Source organism: Epinephelus moara, chromosome 21, assembly GCF_006386435.1.
Source record: "Epinephelus moara isolate mb chromosome 21, YSFRI_EMoa_1.0, whole genome shotgun sequence".
NCBI classification, from domain to species: domain Eukaryota; kingdom Metazoa; phylum Chordata; class Actinopteri; order Perciformes; family Serranidae; genus Epinephelus; species Epinephelus moara.
In genome coordinates this window covers 37,486,971-37,513,556 of record NC_065526.1, presented here as the reverse complement: position 1 = coordinate 37,513,556, position 26,586 = coordinate 37,486,971, and the positions used below count along the sequence as shown (strand labels likewise).

The 26,586-nt window shown below is 40.4% G+C and overlaps 1 protein-coding gene across 5 annotated transcripts in view; it reads left to right on the top strand.

Moving 5' to 3' along the window:
* LOC126408959 (uncharacterized) overlaps positions 1–24,204 on the top strand; it is a 44,320-nt gene extending 20,116 nt beyond the window's left edge. For all 5 annotated transcript variants that reach the window (XM_050074778.1, XM_050074776.1, XM_050074779.1 and 2 more), the window contains 7 exons: positions 427–585; positions 1,499–1,579; positions 1,866–2,019; positions 4,610–4,654; positions 9,128–9,595; positions 11,022–12,553; positions 15,638–24,204. In XM_050074778.1, coding sequence (XP_049930735.1) covers positions 427–585; positions 1,499–1,579; positions 1,866–2,019; positions 4,610–4,654; positions 9,128–9,595; positions 11,022–12,553; positions 15,638–15,685 — 2,487 coding nt within the window. In that variant the 3' untranslated portion in view covers positions 15,686–24,204. The remainder of the gene's footprint in view (positions 1–426; positions 586–1,498; positions 1,580–1,865; positions 2,020–4,609; positions 4,655–9,127; positions 9,596–11,021; positions 12,554–15,637) is intronic.
* The last annotated feature ends 2,382 nt before the right edge of the window (positions 24,205–26,586 follow it).

Sequence of the window (26,586 nt, the reverse complement as noted above, 5' to 3'; positions counted from 1 at the left end):
GGTCAGCCAAACTTCGGCTTACACCGGCTGCGCTCCGCCTGCGCTGACAGTAGACGTGGTTTCAGTTGGCGAGCTTTTAGCGCACCTTCGGCGAAGCGTTTTGGCACAAAACTGTCACTGCGTCAAGCTGGATCTGTCGACACCTCCCCCTGCTGCGCCGCCACACCCAACTCAGCGCACCTCGGTCTGCCAAACTACCAAACTGAGCGCGCCTCGCGGTTGAGCTGCTCGAAACTAGCTCTGCGCGGGGTTCGCCACCCTGCGCTGCGCCGGGAAACTAGAGCCCTATATGTTCTATGCATTTCACTCTTATTCTTAGAGGATGTGCTAAACACTACAGTTAGCAAAGAAGACACTTGTTAAAGAGAACTTAGTCTAAATCAGTCTCTGTTTCCTCCTGACGTCTTACTTTTGTCGTCCTTAAAGGAGGAGAACACTCTGTATTCTCTGTCAGGAGGTGCAGTCACTCCAGAAAGCCAGTTGGAAGAGTCAACATCTCCTGCAGACACCACTGAAGATGATCCACTTCCTATGAGGCCCTGGGGAAGGAGCCAATCACTGCCCGCCTATGCTGACCTGATAATGGTAAATCACAATAATGATGCTGAGTATTACTTAAAGCACTTCAGAGCCAACACTGTAGAGTATATAGTTGTGTCACGTTGTTGTTTTGGTTCCACACAGTTAAATTATAAGCAGATACCCAGTGTTGGGGAAGCTACTATGAAAGCAAAGCTTTGCAAGCTACCAATTACTTCACACTGGAAAAAGCTTAACTACAGCAAAACTATCCTGGGGGGAAATCTAGTTTGGTTTACTAGCTACTTAGAGAAAGCAGTTTAAACTACTTTGATAAAGAATGATCAGATTGACACGTAATGTACATGTGAGGCAAAATTATAAAAAATATAACACAAAAGTCACATGATAAAAACTGCCATAATTGAATTAAGAGCAAAAGTGCACACTTGTTCAGAGGTCATACATAAAGCAAATAATATAAATTGGCACACTCTTCATGGTGAGGTGTTGGAGTGTCAGCTTTGTTCTTGTATACAATATCCATCAGTCAGACACCTGCCTTTATTAATATGGCAGAGTCCAGGTGGAGGAACTGCGCCAAGCAGGCTTACTCTGTTAGCTGGGCAGCTTCTAAAATAACATGCAACTTCTCTGAATATTTTTTAATAAATAACAATAATGAATAGTTATGAATAATAAAAGAGGGTTCAATTACAATAGAGAAGTAATAATAAGATAAAAAATACAATTATTCCTTTCTTTTCATGGCCCAAAATTGTCTTCAGTTTCATGCCTATTCAGTTTGAGAAAGCAACAACCAGTGGGGAAACTCCAACTCCACAGACCATTGATGTAACTCACTCACTCACTCACTCACTCACTCACTCACTCACTCATTTGCATTTCTTGTCTGTGAATGAACATGATTCATGTTACAACATCTTTTCCTCTCTGTCTGTATGGCTGACTCTACCAGAGGGCCAGTGGTTCGTCTTTCTGCAATAATCTCGCAGACACAAGAGAAGAAGTAGACGACAGTGGGACCAGCTCACCAAAGGTAGCTTCATTACATCGTGCACAACATGAATTGTGTGATACAAACAGTGTTGAGGCAATAATTGACTGCAGGAGCAGAGTGAATAACAACATATTTTCGGCTGGTTTGCAGACTGAAATCTGGAACCTGTGATTATGACAAATCAAACGGTTAATGCTATAATTTTGACTTTTTGAATCACACTGTCAGCCAATGTAATATATCACACCAACCAGCAGTGGTTATCCTTCAAATAACATGTCCTTCTTGGTTTGGGATGCAAACACTGTGTTGTCATGTTTCACAGGACAGATCTGACTTAGAGGATGATCCAGAGGAGGGGGAGATCAACAATGAAGGGGACAGAGAGAGAGAGAAGGAAGAGTCAACTATGAACCCAAACCCTCTCACCCAACTGGACTTCTACCAAGCTGACCCCTTCGCTCACTGTCAGAGTGACCGTATGTAGCAAAGATTGAGCCTGAACCACAGTCAGGCCACTGTCACACCTTTAACTGAATGACTTGGTATCAAAATCAAGTTCAGATTTGTTTGATTCTTTGGTCATCCATCTGCCACAGAACAGGTTGCACTGGTAAAATGGTTTGTTTAGACATCTAGAGGATTTTATTACTGTTGAGTCTTCTGGTTCTACCAACATCTACCAGACCATACATAAGTGAATACATCTGGTCATCAGTCAGCAAAAAAGCGATGCAGACCTTAAGGTGGGGACACACAATAGTACTGGTGAGCTGATTAAGCAGGAAATAAACAGCTTTACCTATTGTTAGCTTTATTTTGCGAAGTTCACTTGCCTCCAGTTCACTCTATGAGCTATACAATGTTACACGCCTCTCCACCTAGGATCTCAGACAAACTCTGGCACAAGGATGAACTGATTAGATTTTATTGGTCAAAGGTCAAAGGTCAAGGTTATTGTGACCTTACAAAGCATGTTTTTGGCCATAATTCAGGAATTCACATGCTAATTCTGACAAAATTTCACACAAATGTCTAATAGTATAAAATAATGTAGTGATTACATTTTATATCCAAAAGGTCAAAGGTCAACTTCACTGTGACATCATAATGTTCTCCAAAAACACCTCCATGGGCATTATCCAATGTCATATCTCAGAAACAGAAGGGGAGATATTTGTTGAGATAGTGAATAGGTGACACTCATCTTGGGTGCCCACCTTGAAACTGTGGTAATAGGACCTGCACTTGTAAAGCACTTTTCTAATGGGGTGGCAGTAGCTCAGTCCACAGGGACTTGGGTTGGGAACCGGAGGGTCGCCTGTCCAAGTCCCCGTCTGGACCAAATATGGAGCGTGGCACTGCTGAGGTGCCCTTGAGCAAGGCACCGAACCCCCAACCACTCGGGGCGCCTGTCCGTGGCTGCCCCCTCACTCTGACATCTCTCCACTTTGTGCATATATAGGTCCTGTTTGTGCATGTGTGTCTTTCGGACCTGTGTGTTAATGACAAAAAGAGTGAAAAAATTGAATTTACTTATATATGTTAAATTAAATTAAATGAAAATTAAATTGATTAATCTTGTGATCACTCACTGCATATTAACAGCTGCTGGCTGCTGTAGGGTGCAGTGTTTCCCACAGGACAGGAATCTATTTGTGATTCCTGTGATTTGTTTTTCATACTCATCTGTGTGAAGGAGTGAACATCCAACGTCAGAGTTAATTACTAAGGAGCAGAACCTTAGGGCCGGGCTCCACCGGCTGCAAACGTAAGCGTCACGTCAGCGTAGCGTCACGTCAGTGTAGCGTCACGGCGTATAGAGTGTGCCAGTAAACCCGGAACTCCGTTAGCACTTTTAGCACTTCCGGTTCTCTAGTCTAAAAGTCAATATGTTTTTTGAATGGGATTTTGGTAAAATGCCTCAAATAAGGTCTGTGGTTAACAAAAGCTTAAGCGAGTTTCAGGTTTTGTTCTACGACATAAAACACGTCAGTAAATACCCTACTTGTGAATTTTGAAGCTTTTACGTTTCGCAAAAAAGGCGGTTGCTAACAAGTTGCTCAATACGACTACAAACCCTGTCGGGGACATTAAACGTCATCAGCCCCGAACAGGCGAGAGTGCTGGCAGTCCGCCATTACAGCTTCTTATTTAGCTTAAACAGTCCGATTTCCCCATTATACAATGTTTTTAAAATAAAGCAGCTGAAATCAGTTGAAAGCTTACTGGCGGTGAGTCATGCGACCGTGGAGTAGTCATGTAGTCCGTTAAAGCCTAATGTTTTTACTTCTGGCGAAATGCATGAAAAAAAATCATCACATATCACCTCTGATAATGGTTTATTCATTTAAAAACACATTGTGCTCGTTAAGCACACTATTTTAGTAGTTTTTATCTGCTGGAGGGTCGCGTAGGGGAGCGTAGCGACACAAAAATAGAAGAGCCGCGTAAAATAGAGAGTTGTCGCGCGACAGACGGTGGTTGTCAAGCCGCTCCCGTTGCCGGTGGAGCCGCTGTAATTGATTAACGGGGGTGAGCCCACATATTTGTACCGAGAGGTCTTACTTTCGTCTTTGGATCCGTTCTGCTACTACGTCTGCTTCTACTTCTTCTGGCGGACCAGGTGCGTTAAGTGCGTCTTTAGGATGCATACCGCCACCTATTGCACTGGAATTGTAACGACAAGCTACATTCACAGACAGAGCCCCATTATAATGTGTTTATGAGCGAGGTCAAACAGGTAGCGCCAAAAGCATAAAAATCTATATGTGGCGGAAATAATTTATTCGTGGCGCACCGCCACAGATAAATGAATGTATGGGAAACACTGGGGTGTGTCCATCATTAGGATTCAGTGGTTACTGACCAGTGGTTCAGTGTGTTGTCTAGTCTAGTGTATTAACTAGGTCATAAGAGTTATGCTCCTTCCTGACTGCCAAAGGCTAAAACATCAGTGCAAAGTGGTGGAAATGATCGTTATGTGTGGTTTGTTTAGTCTTTAATGCTTATTATATGTCTTTGGTTGTGTAAAATCATTTTACAATTTCTCTCTCACTTGATTTGTAGATGACCTCTTCAATGAAGACCTGTTCCCTAAAACTGATTCCTCTGGTGAGTATTAATGCACTACCGGAGTACACATCATTTTATTTGAAATTTCAAGAGGAGTACTCTCTGATTGCAGATGTGTGTGTGTGTGTGTGTGTGTGTGTGTGTGTGTGTGTGTGTGTGTGTGTGTGTGTGTGTGTGTGTGTGTGTGTGAAATGTGGAATCTGCTGGAGCCATTCGCCCAGTTTAGGGGTCACAGCCCCAAGTGCCCCGATTACCATTGGCACCACTGTTGCCTTTACTTCCCACATCTTTTCTAGCTCCTCTTTCAGCCCTTGGTATTTTACGAGCTTCTCATGTTCCTTCTTCCTGATGTTGCTGTCACTCAGGATTGCTACATCTATCACCACTGCCTTCTTCTGTTCTTTGTCGATCAACACGATATCTGGGTGGTTAGCCATTACCAGTTTGTCAGTCTGGATCTGGAAGTCCCACAGGATCTTAGCTCAGTCATTCTAAACCACCGTAGGAGGACTCTTCCATTCTGACCTTGGGACTTCTAGCCCATACTCAGTGCAGATGTTCCTGTACACTATGCCAGCCACTTGGTTATGGCGTTCCATGTACACTATTTCTGCCTTCATCTTACACCCTGCTATTATGTGCTGAACTGCTTGCACCTGGGGTCCTGTCTGGTGTGGTAGACCCCTGCTTCTGTTGAGCTTGTTCTAAGTGCCTGTTCCTGTGCTGCCATGATTAGTGCTTCTGTGCTGTCTTTCAATCCAGCCTTTTCCAGCCACTGGTAGGATTTCTTGTTGTCGGCCACTTCTTCAGTCTGTAAGTGGTACATGCCATTCAGGGGCTTGTCCTTCCATGAAGGTTCGTCCTCCTCTTCTGCATTCTCAGGGATTCTGCTGCCTGAGGTATTCACTTAGCCGCTCATCTTTGGGGGCCATCTTCCTGATGTATGCCTGGATCTTGGTTGTTTCGTCCTGGATAGCGACTCACCAGTCCTCGACCCCCCTCGCTATGCTTAGTGTACAGTCTCAGGGTGCTGGGTGGTGTGGATCACGTCAGGGGCCCGGTGCTGTCCAGCTCTTCATACCTGATACTCTTTCTTGGATTTAACTGGCTCTTGTTCTGGGAGATTGCTGTGTTCTGCTCCTAAATCCACTAGCCACTGAGCATAGGTGTTATGTGATGTCCCCTCTCCCATATGCAATTTCCCATATGCTCTTCCAGAATTGTTCAGTTTCAGCCCTTGGTGGATCTATTCTCATGTTGTTACTTTGCCACTGAGAGTACACTTTGGATGGTTTGGTGGAGAACATCCTATTTATTCTCCTGGCTTCTTCTTCTCTTGTGTGTCTCTTTAGGCGGGTGGCCAGAGCTGTGAGCCTTTGCTTGGCAGTCTCCAGTGCCTCAGGTATAGGCAGTTTGTTGTACTTCTTAGATATTCCTTTGTTCCCTACACCGTTCTGTAGCTTTGAGAGTTGACTAACCTCTCTCTGCATCACCTTGATCTTGGCCTCCAGCCTCCTTCTCCATGGAGGGTAATGCTCTTTGTGGCTCATGGTGTTCATCTTGTAGCCAAGCATCTCTAGGATCACTGGTCTCAGTAATGGTCCTAGTGGGGATAGTTCATACCGCTGCATTCACATCATCTAGTAGACTTTCAGAGGGTACTTTGTCACTTAGCCTTGGTAATCATCTTGGTGATCCAGTTTAATCATTATTCTCAATCTCAGGTCATAAGGGAATGTATTGTGTTGTAACGGCTTGGGGCTTGGTACCCAATTTGTTGTTCCATATTCTCTCCTCTAGTCCATCTATGTTTTTCTCAACATTTCTCATCAACCAACGCAAACCCTCTTGACCTGGGTGAAGTCTGAGCTAATATGACTCTTGCTTTTGCGGTTTCACTCATAGCTAGCAGCATTATGAACCTTACCTAAGGGTCCAGACTGGATATGTGTTACCTAAATATCTGTCTTCTATCATATCTAACAGCTCTCATCATCCAAGGGTGTTATTTAACACTATAGACTCTGTCATTAACCCATGCCCCACTGTCCTGTCTGATGCTTCCACGGCAACATGTGAAGAGTTTGTTTCTTTTTTTACTGAGAAAGTGGCATCTGTCAGGCAGAATATTAGTAAAATATCTATCTCTCCTGGTGATGTGTGTGCTCCTCCTGCAATGTCTGCCGTTTTCGAGGGGTTTGAGACAATTTCTCTGTCGTTTTTCACTAAGGTGGTTAATGGCGTGAAACCTACTAACTGTCCCTTAGATATTATTCCTGCCAAATTCTTAAAGGAGGTTTTTCATTCTGTTGGGTTAAGTCTCCTTGTTTTTATTAACTCCTGTCTTAGTTCAGGGTCTGTCCCAGCTGCCTTCAAACATGCTGTGGTAAGGCCCCTCCTAAAAAAAACATCTTGACCCTTCTGTGCTGTCCAGCTTTAGACCTGTCTCCCATTTGCCTTTTCTTTCTAAGGTCTTAGAAAAAGTTGTTTTTATACAATTACAGTCATTTTTAGAGACAAATTCAGTTCTTGATAAATTTCAGTCTGGTTTTAGACCCCGACATAGCACCGAGTCAGCACTGTTAAAGGTGCACAATGATATTGCCTTGTCTGTGGATGCTGGGAATCCCGCTGTGCTGGTGCTGCTGGACCTCACAGTGGCCTTTGATACAGTCGACCATGCAGTCCTTGTATCTCACCTAGAGCAGTATGTCGGCATCCGCGGCACCACTCTTCAATGGTTTAGGTCGTACCTGGCCAATAGGAGCTTTTCTGTGATGATTGGTGACCTCCACTCATCACATGCATCTCTCCCTTGTGGGGTGCCACAGGGATCTATTCTTGGCCCTATCCTATTTTCATTGTATTTGCTACCTCTGGGATCAATAATAACAAAACACAATCTGTCTTTCCATCTTTATGCAGATGATTTACAGATTTATTTGCCCATGAAACCCAATGAAAGTACTGCATTTCATAAGTTAATGGATTGTATTAGTGACGTAAAGCAGTGGCTGGCACAAAACTTTCTGCACCTGAATGACAGCAAAACTGAATGTATTTTGTTTGGCACTTCACCTATGTCAGATGTTAGTACAACAACTTGTAGCACTCTGACCCCCTTTTTTAAACCACATGTAAAAAATCTTGGTGTAACATTTGACAGTGGTTTAAAATTCGATAAACAGATTAGTTCTGTTGTTAGAACAAGCTTTTTCCAGCTCCGTCTCTTGGCCAAAGTGAAGCCTTTTCTCAATTGGCAGGACCTTGAGAAGGCAATTCATGCATTCATCAGCTCAAGATTAGATTACTGTAATGGAATAAAAAAGATAAAGTCCGCACACCAGAAGCTTCATCAGACATGTCTGATGAAGGGCAGGGGCCCGAAACGTAACAATACATGAATAAATTGTTCAAGGAGCAGCTTCTGGTGTGCGGACTTTATCTTTTTATTCCATACTTACCTTTTGGTCCAGCACCCAGCATTAAATTTTTTGGGATATGCTTGCTACTTTTACCTGTTATTAGATTACTGTAATGCCCTTTATGTTGGCCTCAGCCAGTCTACCCTTTCACGACTTCAACTTGTACAGAATGCTGCGGCCCGATCTTTAACAAACAGACGTGAACACATCACTCCTGTGCTGTCATCACTCCACTGGCTTCCAGTTCGTTGTAGGATGAATTTTAAACTTCTGTTGTTTGTTTTTAATGCCATTAACGGCCTGGTTCCTCCCTACCTGTCAGAGATTTTAAATATCTGCGATAGTGGCAGGGCCCTGCGTTCATCTGGTCAGCTTCTTTTAGAAGTCCCAAGGTCGCGATACAAAAAATGGGGTGACCGCTCTTTCACTGTTGCTGCTCCAAGATTGTGGAACAAGCTGCCCCCTGACATTCGCACCACTACTGATCTTGGCCTTTTTAAATCTTAGCTGAAGACCTACCTTTTTAGAATGGCTTTTAATTCCGACTAGGGCTATCCTTTTTTTTAGGTTTATTTATTCTGTTTTAATGTATTTTATCTATGTTGAAAGGCTTTTAATACCCTGTAGCACTGTCGCACTTTCCATTGTTTTTTTTTTCTTTTATGTATTATTTTATTTTTTTATTTTTATTTTTTTTTTCATTGTTATTTGACACTGTTAAGCACTTTGGGTACCTTTGGGTTTTGTAAAGGGCTATAGAAATAAATGTTGATTGATTGATTGATTGATTGACTGATTGACTGATTGACCTGCCCTGATCAGGATTTTAGTCGCCAAACTCCGTAGCCTTAACTGCTGAGCTATCCAGCTGTAGCTTAATGTTTTTAATACATTGTGGTATTGTTACTTTTACTGAAGGACTACTTCCTGTACTTTTGGTTTCAGGGTTTTTGTCTGCTGTTGACACAGCTTTTACTAGATCTATTGTTAGAAAATTCTTGTGTCATAGTGCCTGGTTTCAGCTTTTCTTGACATTACATTTTAACTGATGTGTCACTAACTTTTTTTGAACACTTTTGTTTGCCAGGTGGATTCGCTTCAGACCCTTTCAAAGGCAGCGACCCCTTTGCATCAGATATTTTGTTCCCAGAGGCGAACGTTGGCACTGATGAGGGGGCAGGGACTGTCGGTGATGAGGTGGACACTAGCCTGTCCTGTGCTGAAAACAAAGCCTCAACAGGAACTCAGTGCTTTGAGTCCGAATTCCCGGACGAAGACAGCGACATAGAAATTAGCTACAGCAGAGAGGACCTGGACGCCATCGCTGTGGTTGATGAATCTTGCGGGTTTAAACCCATTCAGAGCTCGTCAGAGGAGCTTGGGCCGCAGCCCATCCACGGCTGGAGGTCCCAGGGTCAGTATTCTATAGAATCAGACCCTAATGGGTACGAGCTGGACCTTGGCGCTGTCTCTCCTCCCTCTGACATAGAAGAACAGAGTCTCGGATCTCTTGCTGGAGAGACTACCACTGAGGCAACAGCAGGACTGGAACAAGGTAATTTATACTTAAGTTCATGCACACTCACTCAGTGGTACTGTTATTCTCAGTGTGTGGGTTGGTGCTGCAATTCATGTTTCATGATTTCCTGCTATGGTGTAAAGGGTAATTGTTAAACACTTTGTGTTGCTAAGAGCCAAATTTCACACATAATGAATTAGGGGGTGGGGATGATCCATGTAACTGATGATGCACTTTCAAGTAATCAAAGCTTCTCTTTTATTATGGAAAAATTATTAAAACACAGCTTGCGACCTGTGGGCTTATATAGTCTTTAAGCCTCACCCCACTGATAAAACTTTACTTTTAGTCCCTAAGTAGTCTCAGTCTTACATTTACATACAAATGCATAATTCCTGTTTACTGTATTCTCACTAAACAGCCTTTGGGCCAACTGACCAACTTGTCCTGTCTCACCCCTTTTCTTTCCTGTCTCTGTATATTCATGAAGTAGAGTCAAAATGCATAAAACTCAGGACAAGAACAAATTTTTCGATCAAGTTTAAAGTTTGTCACTAGAGAGGTATTTTCATATTCCTCTACTGAAGGGGGCATGGTCAGTGCACTTTCCTAAAATCTGAGATTCAAATGTACCCTGGGAAAGCTTAATTAGGTACATCACAAATTTGAATGCTAATCTCTGTCTATGCAAATACAAGCTAAAAACCTGAAACCTCCAGCACAGAGCGGAGCTATTACATGCAAAATAAAAATCTCAGCCAGACAGAATATAGGCTATCCTTCTAGAAACTTTAATATGACCGTTGGTATGTAATTGGTATTATCTAGTGATACGGAAGCTAAGCAATGTACTGCTTTGACAGGGCCCCAGCAAAACGTATTTTAGCTGACTAAAAAAATAAATATCATTCTAAGTGTACACTATATTGGAATATTTGCTCAACTTCACCTTAAACACTAACCAATCAAGGCCGCTGTGGCCAGCAACTCCAGTGTCCTGGTAGGTGAAATTACTGATTTTGTCAATGGAGTCTGGTGACTTTTATGTAACAGCTTCAATTCCCCATTAGAAAAGGCTGTCTACAAGGTAAAGCAGTGAAAATATTCTAAATATAGCATACACTTAAACTAACAAATTTAGCCAGCATTTGCTCAGCGCTGTTTGATTTTATATAAATGATGTGGGGGTTTTCTGCCTGAAAATTATGGTAAATAAATATTGTGATTCACTCTATATTCTAAATCATATGTCCTTGAACACTGACCTCTTTCTGTTTCAAACATTTATTAGTTTGAGCTACTTTGATCCTCTTCATATACTACTCTTAAATGGTTGACTATTGTCTCAAGTCATCATGGTGTAATTTCAATAAAACAGTTTTATTTCATTGCTTTTCAGGTTCTCTAAAAGTCTTGCCCCTGATAGTTCTAGCCTTGACCCCTCATTGTTTTCTTCTCCTAGGTCTGAAGTCTGGTTCAGCTCAGGCTGTGACTGAGCTCGGTGAACAAGTCCTTTTGGAACCAGATTTGACAGGCAACACAGACCAAAATCTGTTCCATTATGTTACCTCCAGTCAGGGGGCAGAATGGGCTGGCCACAGTGAAGAGGAACCCAAAAATCCTGCGACTCCCCAAAACTCCCTAGACTCTCAGAACCTCTTCATCCAGCCCGACTCAGATCACAACAGAGAGCTTAGCTTTGAGTTGAGCTATGAACCAACTAGTCAGTCTTCCTTTGACCCATATGGTTTTAAACTCAGTCCAGAACATTCTAGTCACACCCTCTTAGACCCTGATGAAGCTGAACTGAGCCCAGAACCCCCTGAAAATGATCTGACCTTTGACCCTGAGCCCACCTCCTCTCAACCAGACCAACTAAACTTTGATCGCTATGGATTTGACATCACTTCCTCCCAAATGGTACGGGACTCTGACCCTTATGGCTTTAAGCTCAGCCCTGAGGAAGAAAACCAAGAGGTACTGGACCTTGGTGGCCATGATAAGCAGGAGGCAATGGACCTTTGTTCTTATGACAACAACAAGCAAGAAGAACCCTCTAACTATAGCAACCAGGAAGTACTGGAACCTCATACCCATGAAAACCAAGAAGTGCTTGAACATTGTAGCCACAATAACCAGGAACTGCTGGATTTGTGTAACAATGGAAACCAAGAAGTGCTGGAACCTTTTAGGCTTGACAACGCAGGGTTAGTTAGCCATCAAAACCAGGAACTCCTGGATCTCTGTAGTCATGACAACCAGGAAGTGGTAGAACCCTATCGCAATATCACCAATGAGGAACTACTTGAACCTTGTAACTATGATAACCAAGAAGTGCTGGAACCTTGTAGCCATGGCAATCGGAAACTGCTGGATTTCTCCGATCCTGAAAATCAGGAAGTGCTGGATTTAGATAGCCATGGTAACCAAGACTTGCTGGATTTTGGTAGCAAAGAAAATCAGGAAGTTCTAGTTTCAGGTAACCATGGCAACCAGGAACTCCTGGATCTCAGTAGCAGTGAAAATCAGGAATTGCTAGACTTAGGTAGCCATGACAACCAGGAGGTGCTGGACTTGTTAAGTAAGGAAGTTCTCCCCGAAGCAAACAATAACCAGTGCATTGTGGAACCAGAGCTTGATGTCAGTCCCACCAATAACAGCTCAGACAGTGATGTGGCATCAGAGGACCTGCTGGGACTTGAACTCAGTAACACTGGTATCTGCACTACCAACAAAACAAACACCAGTACTGCCGACACCCTCAACATGGCCGTCAGTAACATGCCTGCCAACCAGGACATTGCACCATCCAATGCTCCCACTGGTCACAGCTTGTTAGAAGGTGATCTGGGTTCAGTATTCGGGGCTGGAGGATACATTGGTTGTCCTGATGTAGCGGACGACCTAGAGCCTCTGGAGAGAAGGAAGCCAAACCCAGTAGCAGAGCCAGCACAATCAGTCAAACCAGTTAGGCCTCCTCGGCCCTCGCTCAGGGTGAGTTGGAAACCACATATATGCAACTTACATATAGTAATCTTTAGTTTATAGGTCCACTTGGTTCTTAGTATCCAAGAGCAAACCTTGGACCAAGTCAGGCCACTTCCAGACTATATAAATTCTCATGGTTTCAATAGGGTCCTGTTGTGATTGGTTCTGGATTTTGGGTGTTTTAATCCAGAGGTTGACAACCTTTTTGATATGTAGTGCCATTTCATTATTTTCTTGTTAATCAGTTTGCTACATCAATTCAAAGTCAATCCCTCGCTGCTCAAAATGCTCCATAAAAACTTTGGATATGTCCTTACCTTTTGTTGTTTAAGGCATTGGTTTTAAGCAGCAGAGCTCCTCCCAGTCAAATCACAGTCAAATGACTGCCAAACGTGGTACGCCATTCATATCCACACTCTCATTGAGTGCAATGCTAAATACCATGGCTTCTTTTACACCACCTGCCTGGCTCCGCTGTCAGGATGTTCACTTGCCTCCCATACTTGATACAACACATTTAATGGTACATTTGGCAAACAACATTTTTAAGACTCGGAGTACAGAGCACACTGCATGGTCCTTCTGAAAAGCAAAACCCAACTCTTACCCCCAATTTCCACATACTCCGTCTGCGCCGCGCTACGCAGCGCCGTGGATCTGGAAACTGCGAAATCATGCGATAAGAAACACCATTCACTCCCAAAACTCTTGCAATTTCACACTAGGTCTTCTCCTTTCGGTTTGTATCCTTATCCTTGTATCCTCGTCCACCTTTCTTCGGACCCTTGCGCTGACTGACAACTTGTGCGACAGGATGTGACGTGATTTTTAAAAGATTGAGAGTTTACAATCTGTAGTCCGCGCATTGTGTTGTATTTTGAAATTTACCGGATACTGTGTGCGTTCCGTTTCCGGTTTGGTGCGATCTGAGCTTCGTGGCTTGACGTGCAATGGGCACGCAGTCACTGAAAAATAGACCTGGCGCGTATGTCCGACGAAGTGGAGCGCCGTGGCACTTCTGGGACGCTCCAGGACGCTGCGTGGCGCTCACTGTGGAAATGAAGCTATTCACTAGAATGGGAACGTATCTGCTATGCACTGCACTGCGCTGCCCGGCACAGACGGAGTATGGGGAAATTGGGGTTTATATCCACGAGGGCTGAAAGGCCAATACCTTTACTTTAGCCTTTTTAGTTAGCTGGCCTGCCATCGTCTACCAAGCCCGCTCTGGTAGGACTATTGTTGTTCCTACCCATATTCTGCGAAGAAGGCAATGAGTACTAGCCAGCCAGAAGCACAGTAGTGCAGGTCTTTGCAGAGAGTGTGTGGCTGTGATAACAATGGCTGTGAACGAGGTAATTTGGCATGCAAATGAGAGGGCACTCACTTGTTCACTTATTGCTAGTGTGCCATGGGTTAAGCTACAGTGTGCTAGCAGTGGCAAGCTTGCCTACGGTTGCTGACCCCTGCTTTAGTCTATTTGGATTGGGTCAGACTTTGTGTGTGCCCCTCTTTTGTCGAATCCCTGTTTATTTTTTCTTTTCTGATTAATTTTTGCACATCAGGTTTGGGTAGGTTCTCCATAAAGCCTCCAAGCCTCCAGTAGTGTCGCCATTATATTAGTCTCTATTTACAGACTCTACATTCAGTGAATGTAGAGTCTGTAGGCAAACCCTGGAGATCTTGCCTCCGGAAGAAGAGCGGAAAAGCCCTGGTTTCCGGTTGTAGGCTGTTTGTAGTCCGCGTGATATTGAGCAATCATGTTTGAGCCGGCTGCAGTTGTTGCCAGGTTAAACGGTTCGTGCGATGAACTAACGAGGCGGAATATAATTGGCGTCACTGCTAACTCTGAATCCATCGCAATGGTTCAGCATATTTACTTATATATAAACGGAAGTCGGAAATGGAAATTTGCCTCCTCCACCCAAATCAAACCGGAATGCCAAAAAATCAGGGGTCTGCCCCCAGAGGCTGTATCGCCATCTGCCAGAAGTCAGACGCCGAATACAGCCGATGGGTTCCGAGAATGCCATTATATAGACTGTCCATTAGAAAGCATAAGTTTCAGCTGTAACATGATCAGCTCAGTACATATGTTGGTCACAATTCCTCAAAAAAAAAAAAAAAAATTTAGTGGATGTTTATAAAATATTTATGCATGTTATGTGTTAATGTTAAAAAAAACAACATATTGGCGAGTATACAAAAGAAAAAGCTGGCAGTGTGGCCTGTGGGATGGCAATGTCAGGTAGTTGGTCCACCAAATGGGTCCAGACTAAAATATCTCTATCTAGATGACATTTTATACAAACATTCACTGTCCCTTGAGGATAACATCTCATGACTTGAGTGATTTCCTGACTTTTGCTCTAGCGCCACCAGCAGGTTGAAATTCTTGGTTTCTCAGCAACATTGGATCGATGTTACATCTAGTGTCATCAAAAAGTTTCCCAAACTTTGGTACCTACCTAGGTTTATGAACTGCGATTATAGTAGATATCATAATGTAATTCAAAATAATATTATAATACATGTGTAATCCCTATCAACTGCAGGTGTTCTTTGTGTGCAATTATTTAGCATGCTTACAAGCTAAATAAAGATGGTGAATATGGTTGTCATTGTCAATGTGAGCATGTTAGCATGAAGTTTAAATCCACATTGAAAAATAGAAGAAGCCACTTCTCCCATACATCACTGTGATTGGCTCAGCTGCTGAAAGCTTATGAGATGAGTAATATGTCTTGTTTAAAGGTGGATTAATAGTCACCAACGCCTTTACATTATGTAAATTCCACCTTACCCAAACAACCCTTCTGCATTAGTGCACCTTACCTGTAAAAATCATACTTACTGGAGATGGCTTAGACAAAAGCATCAGCTAAATGAATGTATTGTACTGTAAAAGTGTACTTTGATATGCCCTCATTGACCTTTTGCATAAAATAATGTTTTACAGGTTTTTGCGATGGTTGAATAGACATCCATTTTTCCAGACAACAAATAGCTTAACAACTGTATCTGTAAAATATCATGGCATAACACAGCATATTTGAAATCATCCTCTGTTGTCTTTTATCTGTGTTTTAGGCCAAGGAGAAGGCTCAGTCCCAGACTCAGGGCATTGACCTGAAGTGATCTCTTACCAACTATCGCTCATGTGGGGGTTACCATGTCAGCAAGGCTCCCATGACAACAACGGCAACAAAAGAGTTGAAGTGGATGAGGAGAGAAGTAAGAGGTCGGGCGACTAAGTGGATACAAAGGGGGATGGAGTGAAGGAGGGCTGATTCAATAGACAGGAGGGAGAGATCATTCTGCTGTTCTTTATTGCAATAACCCTAGTTTCAAATGTTTTCATGTTGCAAAGGGACAAATTGAAGTCAGCATGGAAAGATGAGAAGTAGGCAAGATGTAAAAACTAACAAACTGACTTCAGAAGATTTAATGATTACCATTAGGAAAACCTGATTGGCTTGAAACAAGTCAAGGCTGGAAACAACTGTATAAAAATGAGCAACTTCCTTTGAGGTCAGTCTTATTCCCTAGTGTTTTAACCCTAAATGATGGTTGTCAGTCAGTCATAAGGGTTGAGATTATCTGTTATTTATTTACAGTATCAGCTGCCAACTCACTCCTGTGTCCTCTGAGTCTCTTAGTTAAGATCCCCATCCTCTGCAGATTGGCAGTTTTGAAGGGGTAATTAGTCCACAGAAAAAATAATCTCTCCTATGTTGATTTGAGCTTTAGTGTTGGAGCATGTGTAAGTGGACTTTGTGTGACTTTGTCACATAGATAAAATGTATATAAATTATACTTATACTCAGCTATTGTGGTTTTCAGATTATCTAGTCAATTAGTAGTTTTAGGTCTAAGTTGGATGAGAGCTGTATAAAGAGTTTGGTCAGGTTGTACAGTGAATGCATATCTATACCATCACCATGGTAAGATGTCCAGTGTTTTTTAGTCATCGGTTACTTTGAGGTACTCCTGAAAGAGTACCTTAACAGCAGGCTTAAAAGCAGTGTTTCACTGCCATCTCTGGCTCAGAGTTGCAAGCCTGTTTCACCTCTGAGCATGTGGTCCAAAGTGTGCTTTGTTGCATCTGTAGACACACTAACAGGGATGTCATGGCATCCTGCAGTACACCTGCACATCACTGCCCAAAGGTGAGAAGTTAAACCACTGGAGGTCAGCAACAAAAGATTTTCATGAGGCGTTAAGTTACTCTTTAAAGCGTTTTAGCTTCTGAAGTTCATACTTGAACATTATAATCAGTAGCACTAAACGAATGGACCATTCCTGAAAACTGTCAGCATTAAATGGCCTCTACACTGCATTTTACCACGTCAGTGTCCCATTTCCATATGCTATACTAATACTTCACAGTAAAGACTATGCACTAATGATGACTGTGCACCATTTTGGTAGTTAGTCTGTAAGACATTGATTACCTTAATTGTTTGCTACTAACACAAAAGGACAGGTGTGAAAGGCACAAACCGATATAACACTGCAACTCTCAAAGACTACTGCCAATTACAAAGAATAAAACAAAACAGGGTGCAAAAAATGGAAAACAAATTTAGACGATGTGTTTTCTGAGCTGCCACTGGAGTCTTCACATCACTGTCTGCAGTTTTGTTCAGAGACATCAAGCTATTATGTTGTATTGTGGGGCAAGAATGTCCATCTACACAACAGTCAGACCATTAGAAAAACAATTTATTCATGTTTAGTATTTATTTTACTTTGATAAGTGTGACCACACTAAAGCGCAGGTAGAATTAGCGGTAACTATAGATAATATGTATTCATATACCAAAAAAAAGACAGAAATGCTGCAGATTAAAAACAGTGTCTCTGTTACAGTTTGTCTACCAAAGAGCACTGTAAAATGTCCCACTCACTATTTATTTGATCCCCATCAAATATGTTGATTTAAATTATGCATTCATATAAAAACAAAATATGGCATTTGCATCATTTTTTAAACTCTCAAACATTAATTTTGGAACCGATCTCAAAAATCCATTGTCAATTGGGCTACAGTACTTGTGTTTACAGTGACTATGTTTACATGTGCAAAATATTGAAGTTGTTGCTTTTATTCCTAAAAATACAATATTCCCACTAAGGTCTTTACATGACTAATGAAAATGAATATTCCACAAATGTTTACATGCAGCCATGCATACTCTGATTAACGTGTCCTAACATGTCGTTTATAATGTCAAAATATGGAAAAGTTGAACAGCTGGAGCTGCTTCTGCCATTTTGTTTCTTTGCTTAAATATAGGATTTTTTTCAAAGTTTTCGATTGGTGGTGGATTTGTTGGGATGTGTGAGCACAGCCTTCCTTTTGTTTTTCCTTCAACCACCTTGAAAAGTTGGGCGTTGTGATATTTGCATATACTCAACAACCTTTTCTTTTGGGCATGTATCTCTACACAAGCATTCAAACTGTTGCTAGTAAGTTTGTGTACAACACACAGAGCTGACCATGTGTCCACAAATTGTTAAAACAATGAGGCCTAGAAGCTCTTACGCTCCGAGAAGAGGACGAGATCAGCCACCATATAACGGGGACAGTAAATGATTGTTATAGCCATGTTATGCCATTGTTATAGTTTATAAAGTGCTGCTGACGTGTATGTTATATGTCACACTCAAGGCAATCTCTGTTTATAATGGGCTACAAACTGCAGTAAAACCCCACTCGAGACGCATGTTCTGAATGCACTGTATACATGTAGAAAGAAAGCTCCTAAAACCTAAACTAATACTGGCATATCCCACATGTCTTACTTGGAAATTGCTAAAGGCCTAATTCTGAATATCCAATGGAATATGCCTTTTACATGATTCATATCAAATACAAACAATTGTCAAATTCAGAATAAAAGTGGAATTTTAGTGCGCATATAAACATAGTCACTAAATCAATTTGTCTCACAGTATTCACCAACAGGAAATCATACAAGATTTTATGGAATGCCACAGTCAGTGACACTTTGTTCTGGAGCTGATACACTGCTTTCCTGTTTCAGTTGTGAGAAGCTTGTTATTTTCCTTTGTACATTGCATTTTAGGATGATCATTTACATCAACAGTACACTCAAAAAACAAGCTGATTTAGTGAGCTTAATGACACCTTTGAGCATATTTACAGTAATTTAGTGTGAACATGCTATATACTCTAAACCTGCATAGAGTTAGTATGAAGTATGGAACTGGGACACAGCTAGAAAAGGTCAGCAGGTCGGATCTGGCACAAAGTAAGGGCGCAGTTCACCCAGTGGAAATGTACCAAAAGCTTTCCTAAGGCCCAGACGCACCAAACTGACATCAAAGAACTAGTGATTGGAAAAGCTGATTGTTGCGTTGCCTCACATTGGCTGTGTTCTCGGCCAAAAAGTTGAATGTGAACGCACTGCAAGGACTACAGCCAGTGGCCAACCAGCATGTACGTTCTGCACCTGGGTGGGAGGAAATAACTCTCCATAGCAGCAGGCAGCGGTAGTCTGTATTCGTCATTCAAAAAGGGAAATCGAAAGACAAACAGGACTGACTCAAGATGCTACTTAGCCAGTTAGCACATTAACAACACAACCAGGTGTTAAAAGAACAAATGATATTTACCATGTGCTAGTGAACAATACCACAAACAATTTCTGCGTTTCTGCTAAAGCGCTCAATGGCTGAAGAAATAATCTTACCTAATATAACAGGTTTGTTTGGATCTCACCCCCTTTTGACTTTAGCTCTTTGTTTACTTTCCTCCCTTCTGCTTCTCTTCTTGTGCGCTGAGCTGAACTGCCAATCAGAGTGATTTTTCTCACCGCCTGGTTCTGCCATCTCTGTTTCATCATGCTGAATCAGCCTAAAAAAATCTGACAAGGGCCAACGAGGGCCAATGGTACAAGACACGCGGCAAAAACTAGGACAGGAGTCCTAGTTTTTCGACTTGGTGTGTCAGGGCCCTTGCAGGCAAGGAAGTTCTGATAGGCCAGTGAGAAAATCACTTACAACATGTTTACCCTCATCAAACCAAAGACATCAGAGAGGGGGAATGAGCAAAGATAGAAATGGGCTATATGGTAAATGTAGTCCTAACTGCTTTGCCACCATATACTCAGTTTTGGCTGCCGCTGAGACTGCAAAGTCCAATCTATCCGTCAATGTATGGCTCTGGGTGAGGAGAGTAGTTAATCGTGCTGGTTTAATGGTGTTGTATCATATAGTAAAATATTTTCTGTCATTCTTTTGTTAAACCTGCAATAAGTGTTTGGGTTTTTTTGCCACTTTAGAACAGAAACAATTTATGAACACGATATTGAGGCATCATGACCTTTTTAGCTGATATGATTAACAGAGGGAAATATCTGTCTCTTTAGCTGCTAAATGCTCCGCTATGTTCACCAGTAACTGTGTCTGCCTGCTGTTTGAAGCTATGAGAGCAGTGCGAGTGAACCAGAACAGTTAATTTGCAGCTGGACAGTGAAAGAATGAACTGAAACTCACTATAAAGCTGTTTCTGCTTGCTGTAAGAAACAGTCCACAACTACTGTGTAACCAATACATTTTATCCTCTGGGCTGCAAAGCACTGTACATTCAATATACCATGTAACCAGTTCGTACAGATACAGTGACATATACATATATAGAATTATGCTTATATAAGATGAAGGATGTGAATATTGGTGTGTCCTATGCACATGATGAATATACAGTATAACCCAGATGACAGTCTACTTTCACACTGGATCAGACTCAGCAGGCTCTGAAGAAACATTTAAGTTAACATTAAGTTTCCGTTCACACCTACCTCATTACTACTTTGCCATGATTGCATGACAACACTGTGAATCCTGTAAGAGCAAACATTCTGTGATTTTTGACACTTTATAAACATGTGCAGTCAGGACGATGCTAACTCATGTACACATTGTATAACCAAGACATAAATGTATGAGAGGGCTCAGTGAGATAGAGATGACATTGTGCTGGCTTTACAGGAAGAAGAAATGAGTTTGTAACAGTAAATCAAGGGCAGAACATTGGTTACAGGGTCACAATGAAACAGGACGTCTTAGGGGTCCTCCTCCAGAAAAACAAAGTTGCAATTTCAATCCCATTTTCTACATTTCTACATACATTTGTTGACCACGGTAACCAAAACAAAATCCGGGAAATAAGTAAGTTGGTCATCATACTAAATTCTGCCACAATATGCTAAATATGCCCCTCCTATGTGGCATTTTTGGGGGTATATCAGAGGAAAATCATCAGCTCAAATGACCCTTGGCTAAGCTCCACCCTTTGTAATGGTCCATCAAGCTGTCAGAGTTAGTATGGAGTCAACACTGTAACTAACTGCACTCCCTAAGGAAATATTTAATTAATATATCATTTTTTGGGAAAATCTAAACAGATTTCAGAGAGAAGCAGACAGAAAGGTCTACAATATGTGTCTGGAGCGTATAGAAAGGGTAAAAAATTACTCTGTAAAATTCACTCAGCAGCAAAAACAGGTTAAACATAATAAGAAAGTTAGAAGCTAAAGCCTAACTATGTTACTAACTATGTAAAAGTGAACCACCAAATCACTGGCAATCAAGACAGAGGACAGCGAATAAAAAGGGAAACTATTCCAATATTCAACCACCTGTGTGTCATCACAGTGTGTGCAGATGAAAGGTGCTTGGTTTTGGAAACCTACAGTATGCCGCCACCGGCAGGCAGGTTGGGGAGCTCCGTGGGCAGCTAAACATCTGCACACACTGCAACGACGCAGGCGGCTGAATATTGGAAATATCTTCCTGTAGGTCTTTCTTCACTGTTATGATAATTAAAACGTAAAAGCAGCATGTGTATACATTCAGTGGGCTATACCTTCAGTAGCTAGCTAGACAATCCTACACTTTTCAATGTTTGATTTTTTGTTTTTGAACGGGGAAGAAACATAAATCTCCTTCCAACCTCTCCAGGTAATGAGTATCGTTAACACTAAGGGTGGGGGGAAATCGATACAGCATAGTATCACGATATTTTTGTGTGACAATATTGTATCATAACACAGTGACAAGTATCAATTTTTTTATTATATGAATTATTAATATTACAAAAACAAATTATTTTAACTTATTTTATTTTATGTTTATTTTAATACCACTGTATTATTGTTGATGAGGGGAAGTGTGATTGTTGTTTTTTATTAGCTGCTGGACAGTTGAATTTCCCCTCAGGGATGAATTAAGTTCTTTCTATTCTATTCTAAACTTTAGGAAGCCTACTTTGATAATATAATCTGTTGCTTTTTCAGTCCACGAGATACATTTAGATGCAAAACAATGGCTGAGGTGAGATGAACAGACTGAAAACTTGATGTTATTAGATACTACAGATGTTTACAAAGTTTTCCTATGGGATCATTATTTGTAGTTTAAAACAGGTAATATATCGCAATATATTTTATCGCCCCAGACACATTATTTAGCATGAAACCCACAAAAAAAAGCCCTAAAATGAAGGAAATCTGACACAATTGCATTCAATTCATACGGATTACTGTTAATTTATTATGCTGATCTGTTCTGTACGACATCTATTGCACGTCTGTCCGTCCTGGAAGAGGGATCCCTCCTCAGTTGCTCTTCCTGAGGTTTCTACCGTTTTTTTTCCCCGTTAAAGGGGTTTTTTTGGGGAGTTTTTCCTTATCCGCTGCGAGGGTCATAAGGACAGAGGGATGTCGTATGCTGTAAAGCCCTGTGAGGCAAATTGTGATTTGTGATATTGGGCTTTATAAATAAAATTGATTGATTGATTGATTGATTGAAGTCTATGGAGCCGTGTTGTTGTCGGACCTTTGTTAGAGCTGGCTGATGCTACGATATGATTGGCCAGTCTGTGTTGCAGGGACGGGACTTAACAAAGGGTCAATTCACATTCTCAGCCAGGATCTGACAGCTGGCCAAACAGTAACATACTGAGCACGATTTACGTGGTTAAAAAAAATATACGACTTTGAAAGTGGGTGGGGCACAACCTGGAGCCCAGCGGTTTCTTTCAAAAGAGGCTACTTGTTGCTGTTCTTAGCTCTTGTGCCAAAGGTTGTTGAATATGTTTAATATTTTGTGTGATACAGAGATCATATCCTTCTAGGAATTTGTTTGGTTGGCAACACTGCTGTAAACAGGAGGACGTTGTTAAAAAAAATTTACAAAATTCCTCTAACACAACTTACAATAATAAAATACTGTTCTTGTGCAATACTAATACTGAATGCATAATTTACATTATTAGAGCCATAAAATGGTGAGAGCTGTATATGTCTCATGTCTACAGAGAAATGTTTCTGTCATTGGAATTTTTTTTGCACTCTCTGCTTGTTTCTGCTTTATTCTATTTTAAATGTATTCACTCACTATTTAACAATATCTGTCCATAATGAGGACCAAATGATATCACTTAGCAAGAAATATTTGATTGTTTTCAGTACTTAAGAGAACTGTACAAAGAATTTAAGAACATTTCACAATTTTCTGCCTAGAGTTTCCTCTTAAAGCACGAGAGAAATATACAAGTGTTCCAAATCTGAGTTGAGTGAAATCTACCTTCCACACTCCAAAGCTAAGACACGTTTCTGACTGATAACTGCAATCTGTTTCCTTCTTCTTAAAATGTTAAAATATATCACTGTACATAGGCACATGTAGCACAATAAACATCTCATCCTGTTCACTGTAACAAAAAAAAGGACATGACCAGGTTGTTTATTATTTACAGTTGAACTATTTATTATTGCTGACATACTTATTTATTTTTTCTATTGACTCATTTTTGTATTAATTTATGTACAGGCTGTTATTATAATATATGTTACATGATGAAGACATGGAGATGAGGAGAACATTATTTGAAGGAGTTGTCAGAGCAGTGATATTAAGAGAGATTCAGAGAGGATAAAGTTGCTTCTGGAGCTTTTCATCCATTCATTTTCATTGCAGTGTGTGTGTGTGTGTTTTCTATAATGTATGCTCTAAGCCATGGTTGAGTGAAATGATATTCAAACAAACTTCTGTGTTTTACCATGGTGAAGCCATGGTATTCTTGTTATGATAATACATTAATGTGTGATATTGTATATGTATGTGTTGCTGTCTAAATGTGAGATTCTGTGTTGGAAAAAAATAAGAAATAAAACTCATCTATAATTCCAACAGGTGAGTCAGGTTTGTCGTTAAGAGACCATAGAATGCTGCTGGTTTACAGTTCATTTTTCACTTTATAATTAGTGTCAGTGTACATGCTGTTTATCCACAGACTGGTCAGAGGAGTTAATACTTGAGCTTTTTATCAGATTATGTCAAAATCATCCAAAACATGCCATGGTGGAGTTTAGTTTGTTAGGATCCCCATTAGCTGCAGCAAATGCTGCCGCTATTCTACCTGGGGTCCAACACATGCGTACAATTACATAACAATGCATCATTGTAACATAAAAAAAAAAAAAAAAAAATTAAAATCCAAACAAACAAAAAGAAACAGTAAACCAAAACACACTTCACAGACAGTACAGTTATTCAATATTGTAAATTATAAGTGGCCCTTCAGTCACCATTTCACTTAATGTTCCCAACACATTTCCAAATCATATATTTCTCCATCTACAATCCATATATAAATATTACAAATTGCATTATACTGTATATTATATTATAAACCATGTTGTAAATTAGATTACACATTATGATATAATCATACTATATATCATATCAATATTAATGTCACCATGATGCAATCATGCCATATACCATACCATATGACTATCAACATCACTATGATGTTGATAGTCATATGGTATGGTATATATGGCATGATTATTATACCGTAATCATACCATATATACCATACTGACATCAATATCCCAATGATATAATCATACTATACATCGTATTCATATTAACATCAATAATAGTATTAATAATAACAATATTGACAACAACAGTAATAATAATAATACTCATAACCACAAATTATAACCATAACTATAATTATAATTATAGTTATAGAGCAGCACACATAGCACTCTTATTTATTGGAGAGAAATCAATAATAATAATAATAATAATAATAATGATTATAATATAGGGCGTCGATAGCGTAGTAGATAGGGCCGGCGCCCCATGCACAGAGGCAATGCAACGCTGCAGTGGTCGCAGGTTTGACTCCGGCTTGCGACCATTTGCTGCATGTCAGCCCCCGCTCTCTCTCTCACCCCATTTCTGTCCTGTGCATTAAAGGCAAAAGCCTGAAAAAATAATCTTAAAAAATAATAATAATAATGATTCTAATAATAATAGCATACATCTACATATATATATATATATATATATACATATATATATAAATATTCATTATAACAGCTTCCTACAAGTTTAGCTGTATCTATTAAAAAGTTGCTGTTTTAGTAATAATTTAGATCTAGTTTTACTGTTTTCCTGTGTAATGTGTCTGGGGAATGAGTTCCATTCATACATCACTCTGTACATGACTGTTCGTTTGATAGTATTTGTCTTTACTTTTGGTAGAGTGAAATTACCTCAAGTAGTTGTGTAATTATGTTTGTCTGTACTGAAAGATGAGTTCTGATACAAAATTAACGGAGTTTTCGTGAAAGAGACTTTTCTATCCTAACCAATTCAGACTCTTATAACCACATTCATTCTATGATTACAACAGAGTGCTATGTGTGCTGCTCTATTCTGTATCATTTGTAATTTCCTCATCATTTCTGCTGTGGCATTAGACCAGACTGCTGGGCAATAGTCAAGGTTTGACAATATTAAGGCCTGAGTTACTTGTTTTCTGCCTCTCGGTGTTAAAAACGTCGCACATCTTCTGATTGCAGAGATCACACCTTTTTTTTTTGGCAGTTATCCTATTGATAGGTTTTGTCCATGATAATATATTGTCTATGACGATGCCCAGAAGCTTGGTTTCATGCAATAGCCACATCATTTATTCTGAGGTCTAACTTTGGATTTGTATTGATGGTGTGGTTAGTGCCAAGTACCATGGTATTAGTCTTGATATATTCAGAACCAGTTTATTTCTTTTAACCCATTCAACTACTGATTGTAACTCGACATTTAGAACAGTGTCTAACTTACTCATCGCTGTTTCAGCTTTATGTAAGACAAGTGGTAAATCATTGGCAAAAATATTGTACAGTAAAGGTCCAAGGCAGCTCCCCTTGGGCACACTACACGTTACAGCTCTGACATCAGAATAACTGCCATTAAAGAAAACAGTCTTTGTCCTGTTATTTAAATAACTCTCAAACCAAGATAATGCAGACTGATCAAAGCCATAACATTCCAATTTTTGTCAATAATAATTTATGATGATATCAAATGCTGCTGAGAAATCCAACAGAACAGCACCAACTATTAGTGGTATTATCTTAAGTTTCCCTTCAAGTCCATCAACACCTGGTTTATTAAGTCCTTATCCTATTTTCCACCTCACTTATGTTTACTCTGTCAAATTTAAATTTACAATTTTTATCCTTCATAATTTCAGGTAAGATATATTGTTATCTATATTTGGCATGTTATTACTTAATTTTTCAACTTTATCTATAAAATAGTTATTAAAATAATTAGCAATTGCTGGGTTTTGTTAGGAAGTTACCTTCCATTTCTAGAAAGGATGGAGTGGATTTAGTGTTCCTGCCTAATAGATGGTTTAGCATATTCAATTTTTTTTTACTATCATTTCTAATGTCATTAATCCTATTTTCGTAATATAATATCTTTTTATTTCTATTTAATTTTGTGACAGAGTTTCTTAGTTTACGATAAACCTCCCAGTCATGTTTATATCCAGTTATGATAGCTGTTTTTTTTTTTTTCGCTTGCTCTGTTTGTTTCATATGCTCCTTGATTTCTTTGTCCAGCCATGGTGTTCTGGCATTTCTGACAGTAAACTTCTTAAGTGGTGCATGTTCATCAACCAGAGGCATGAAGATTTC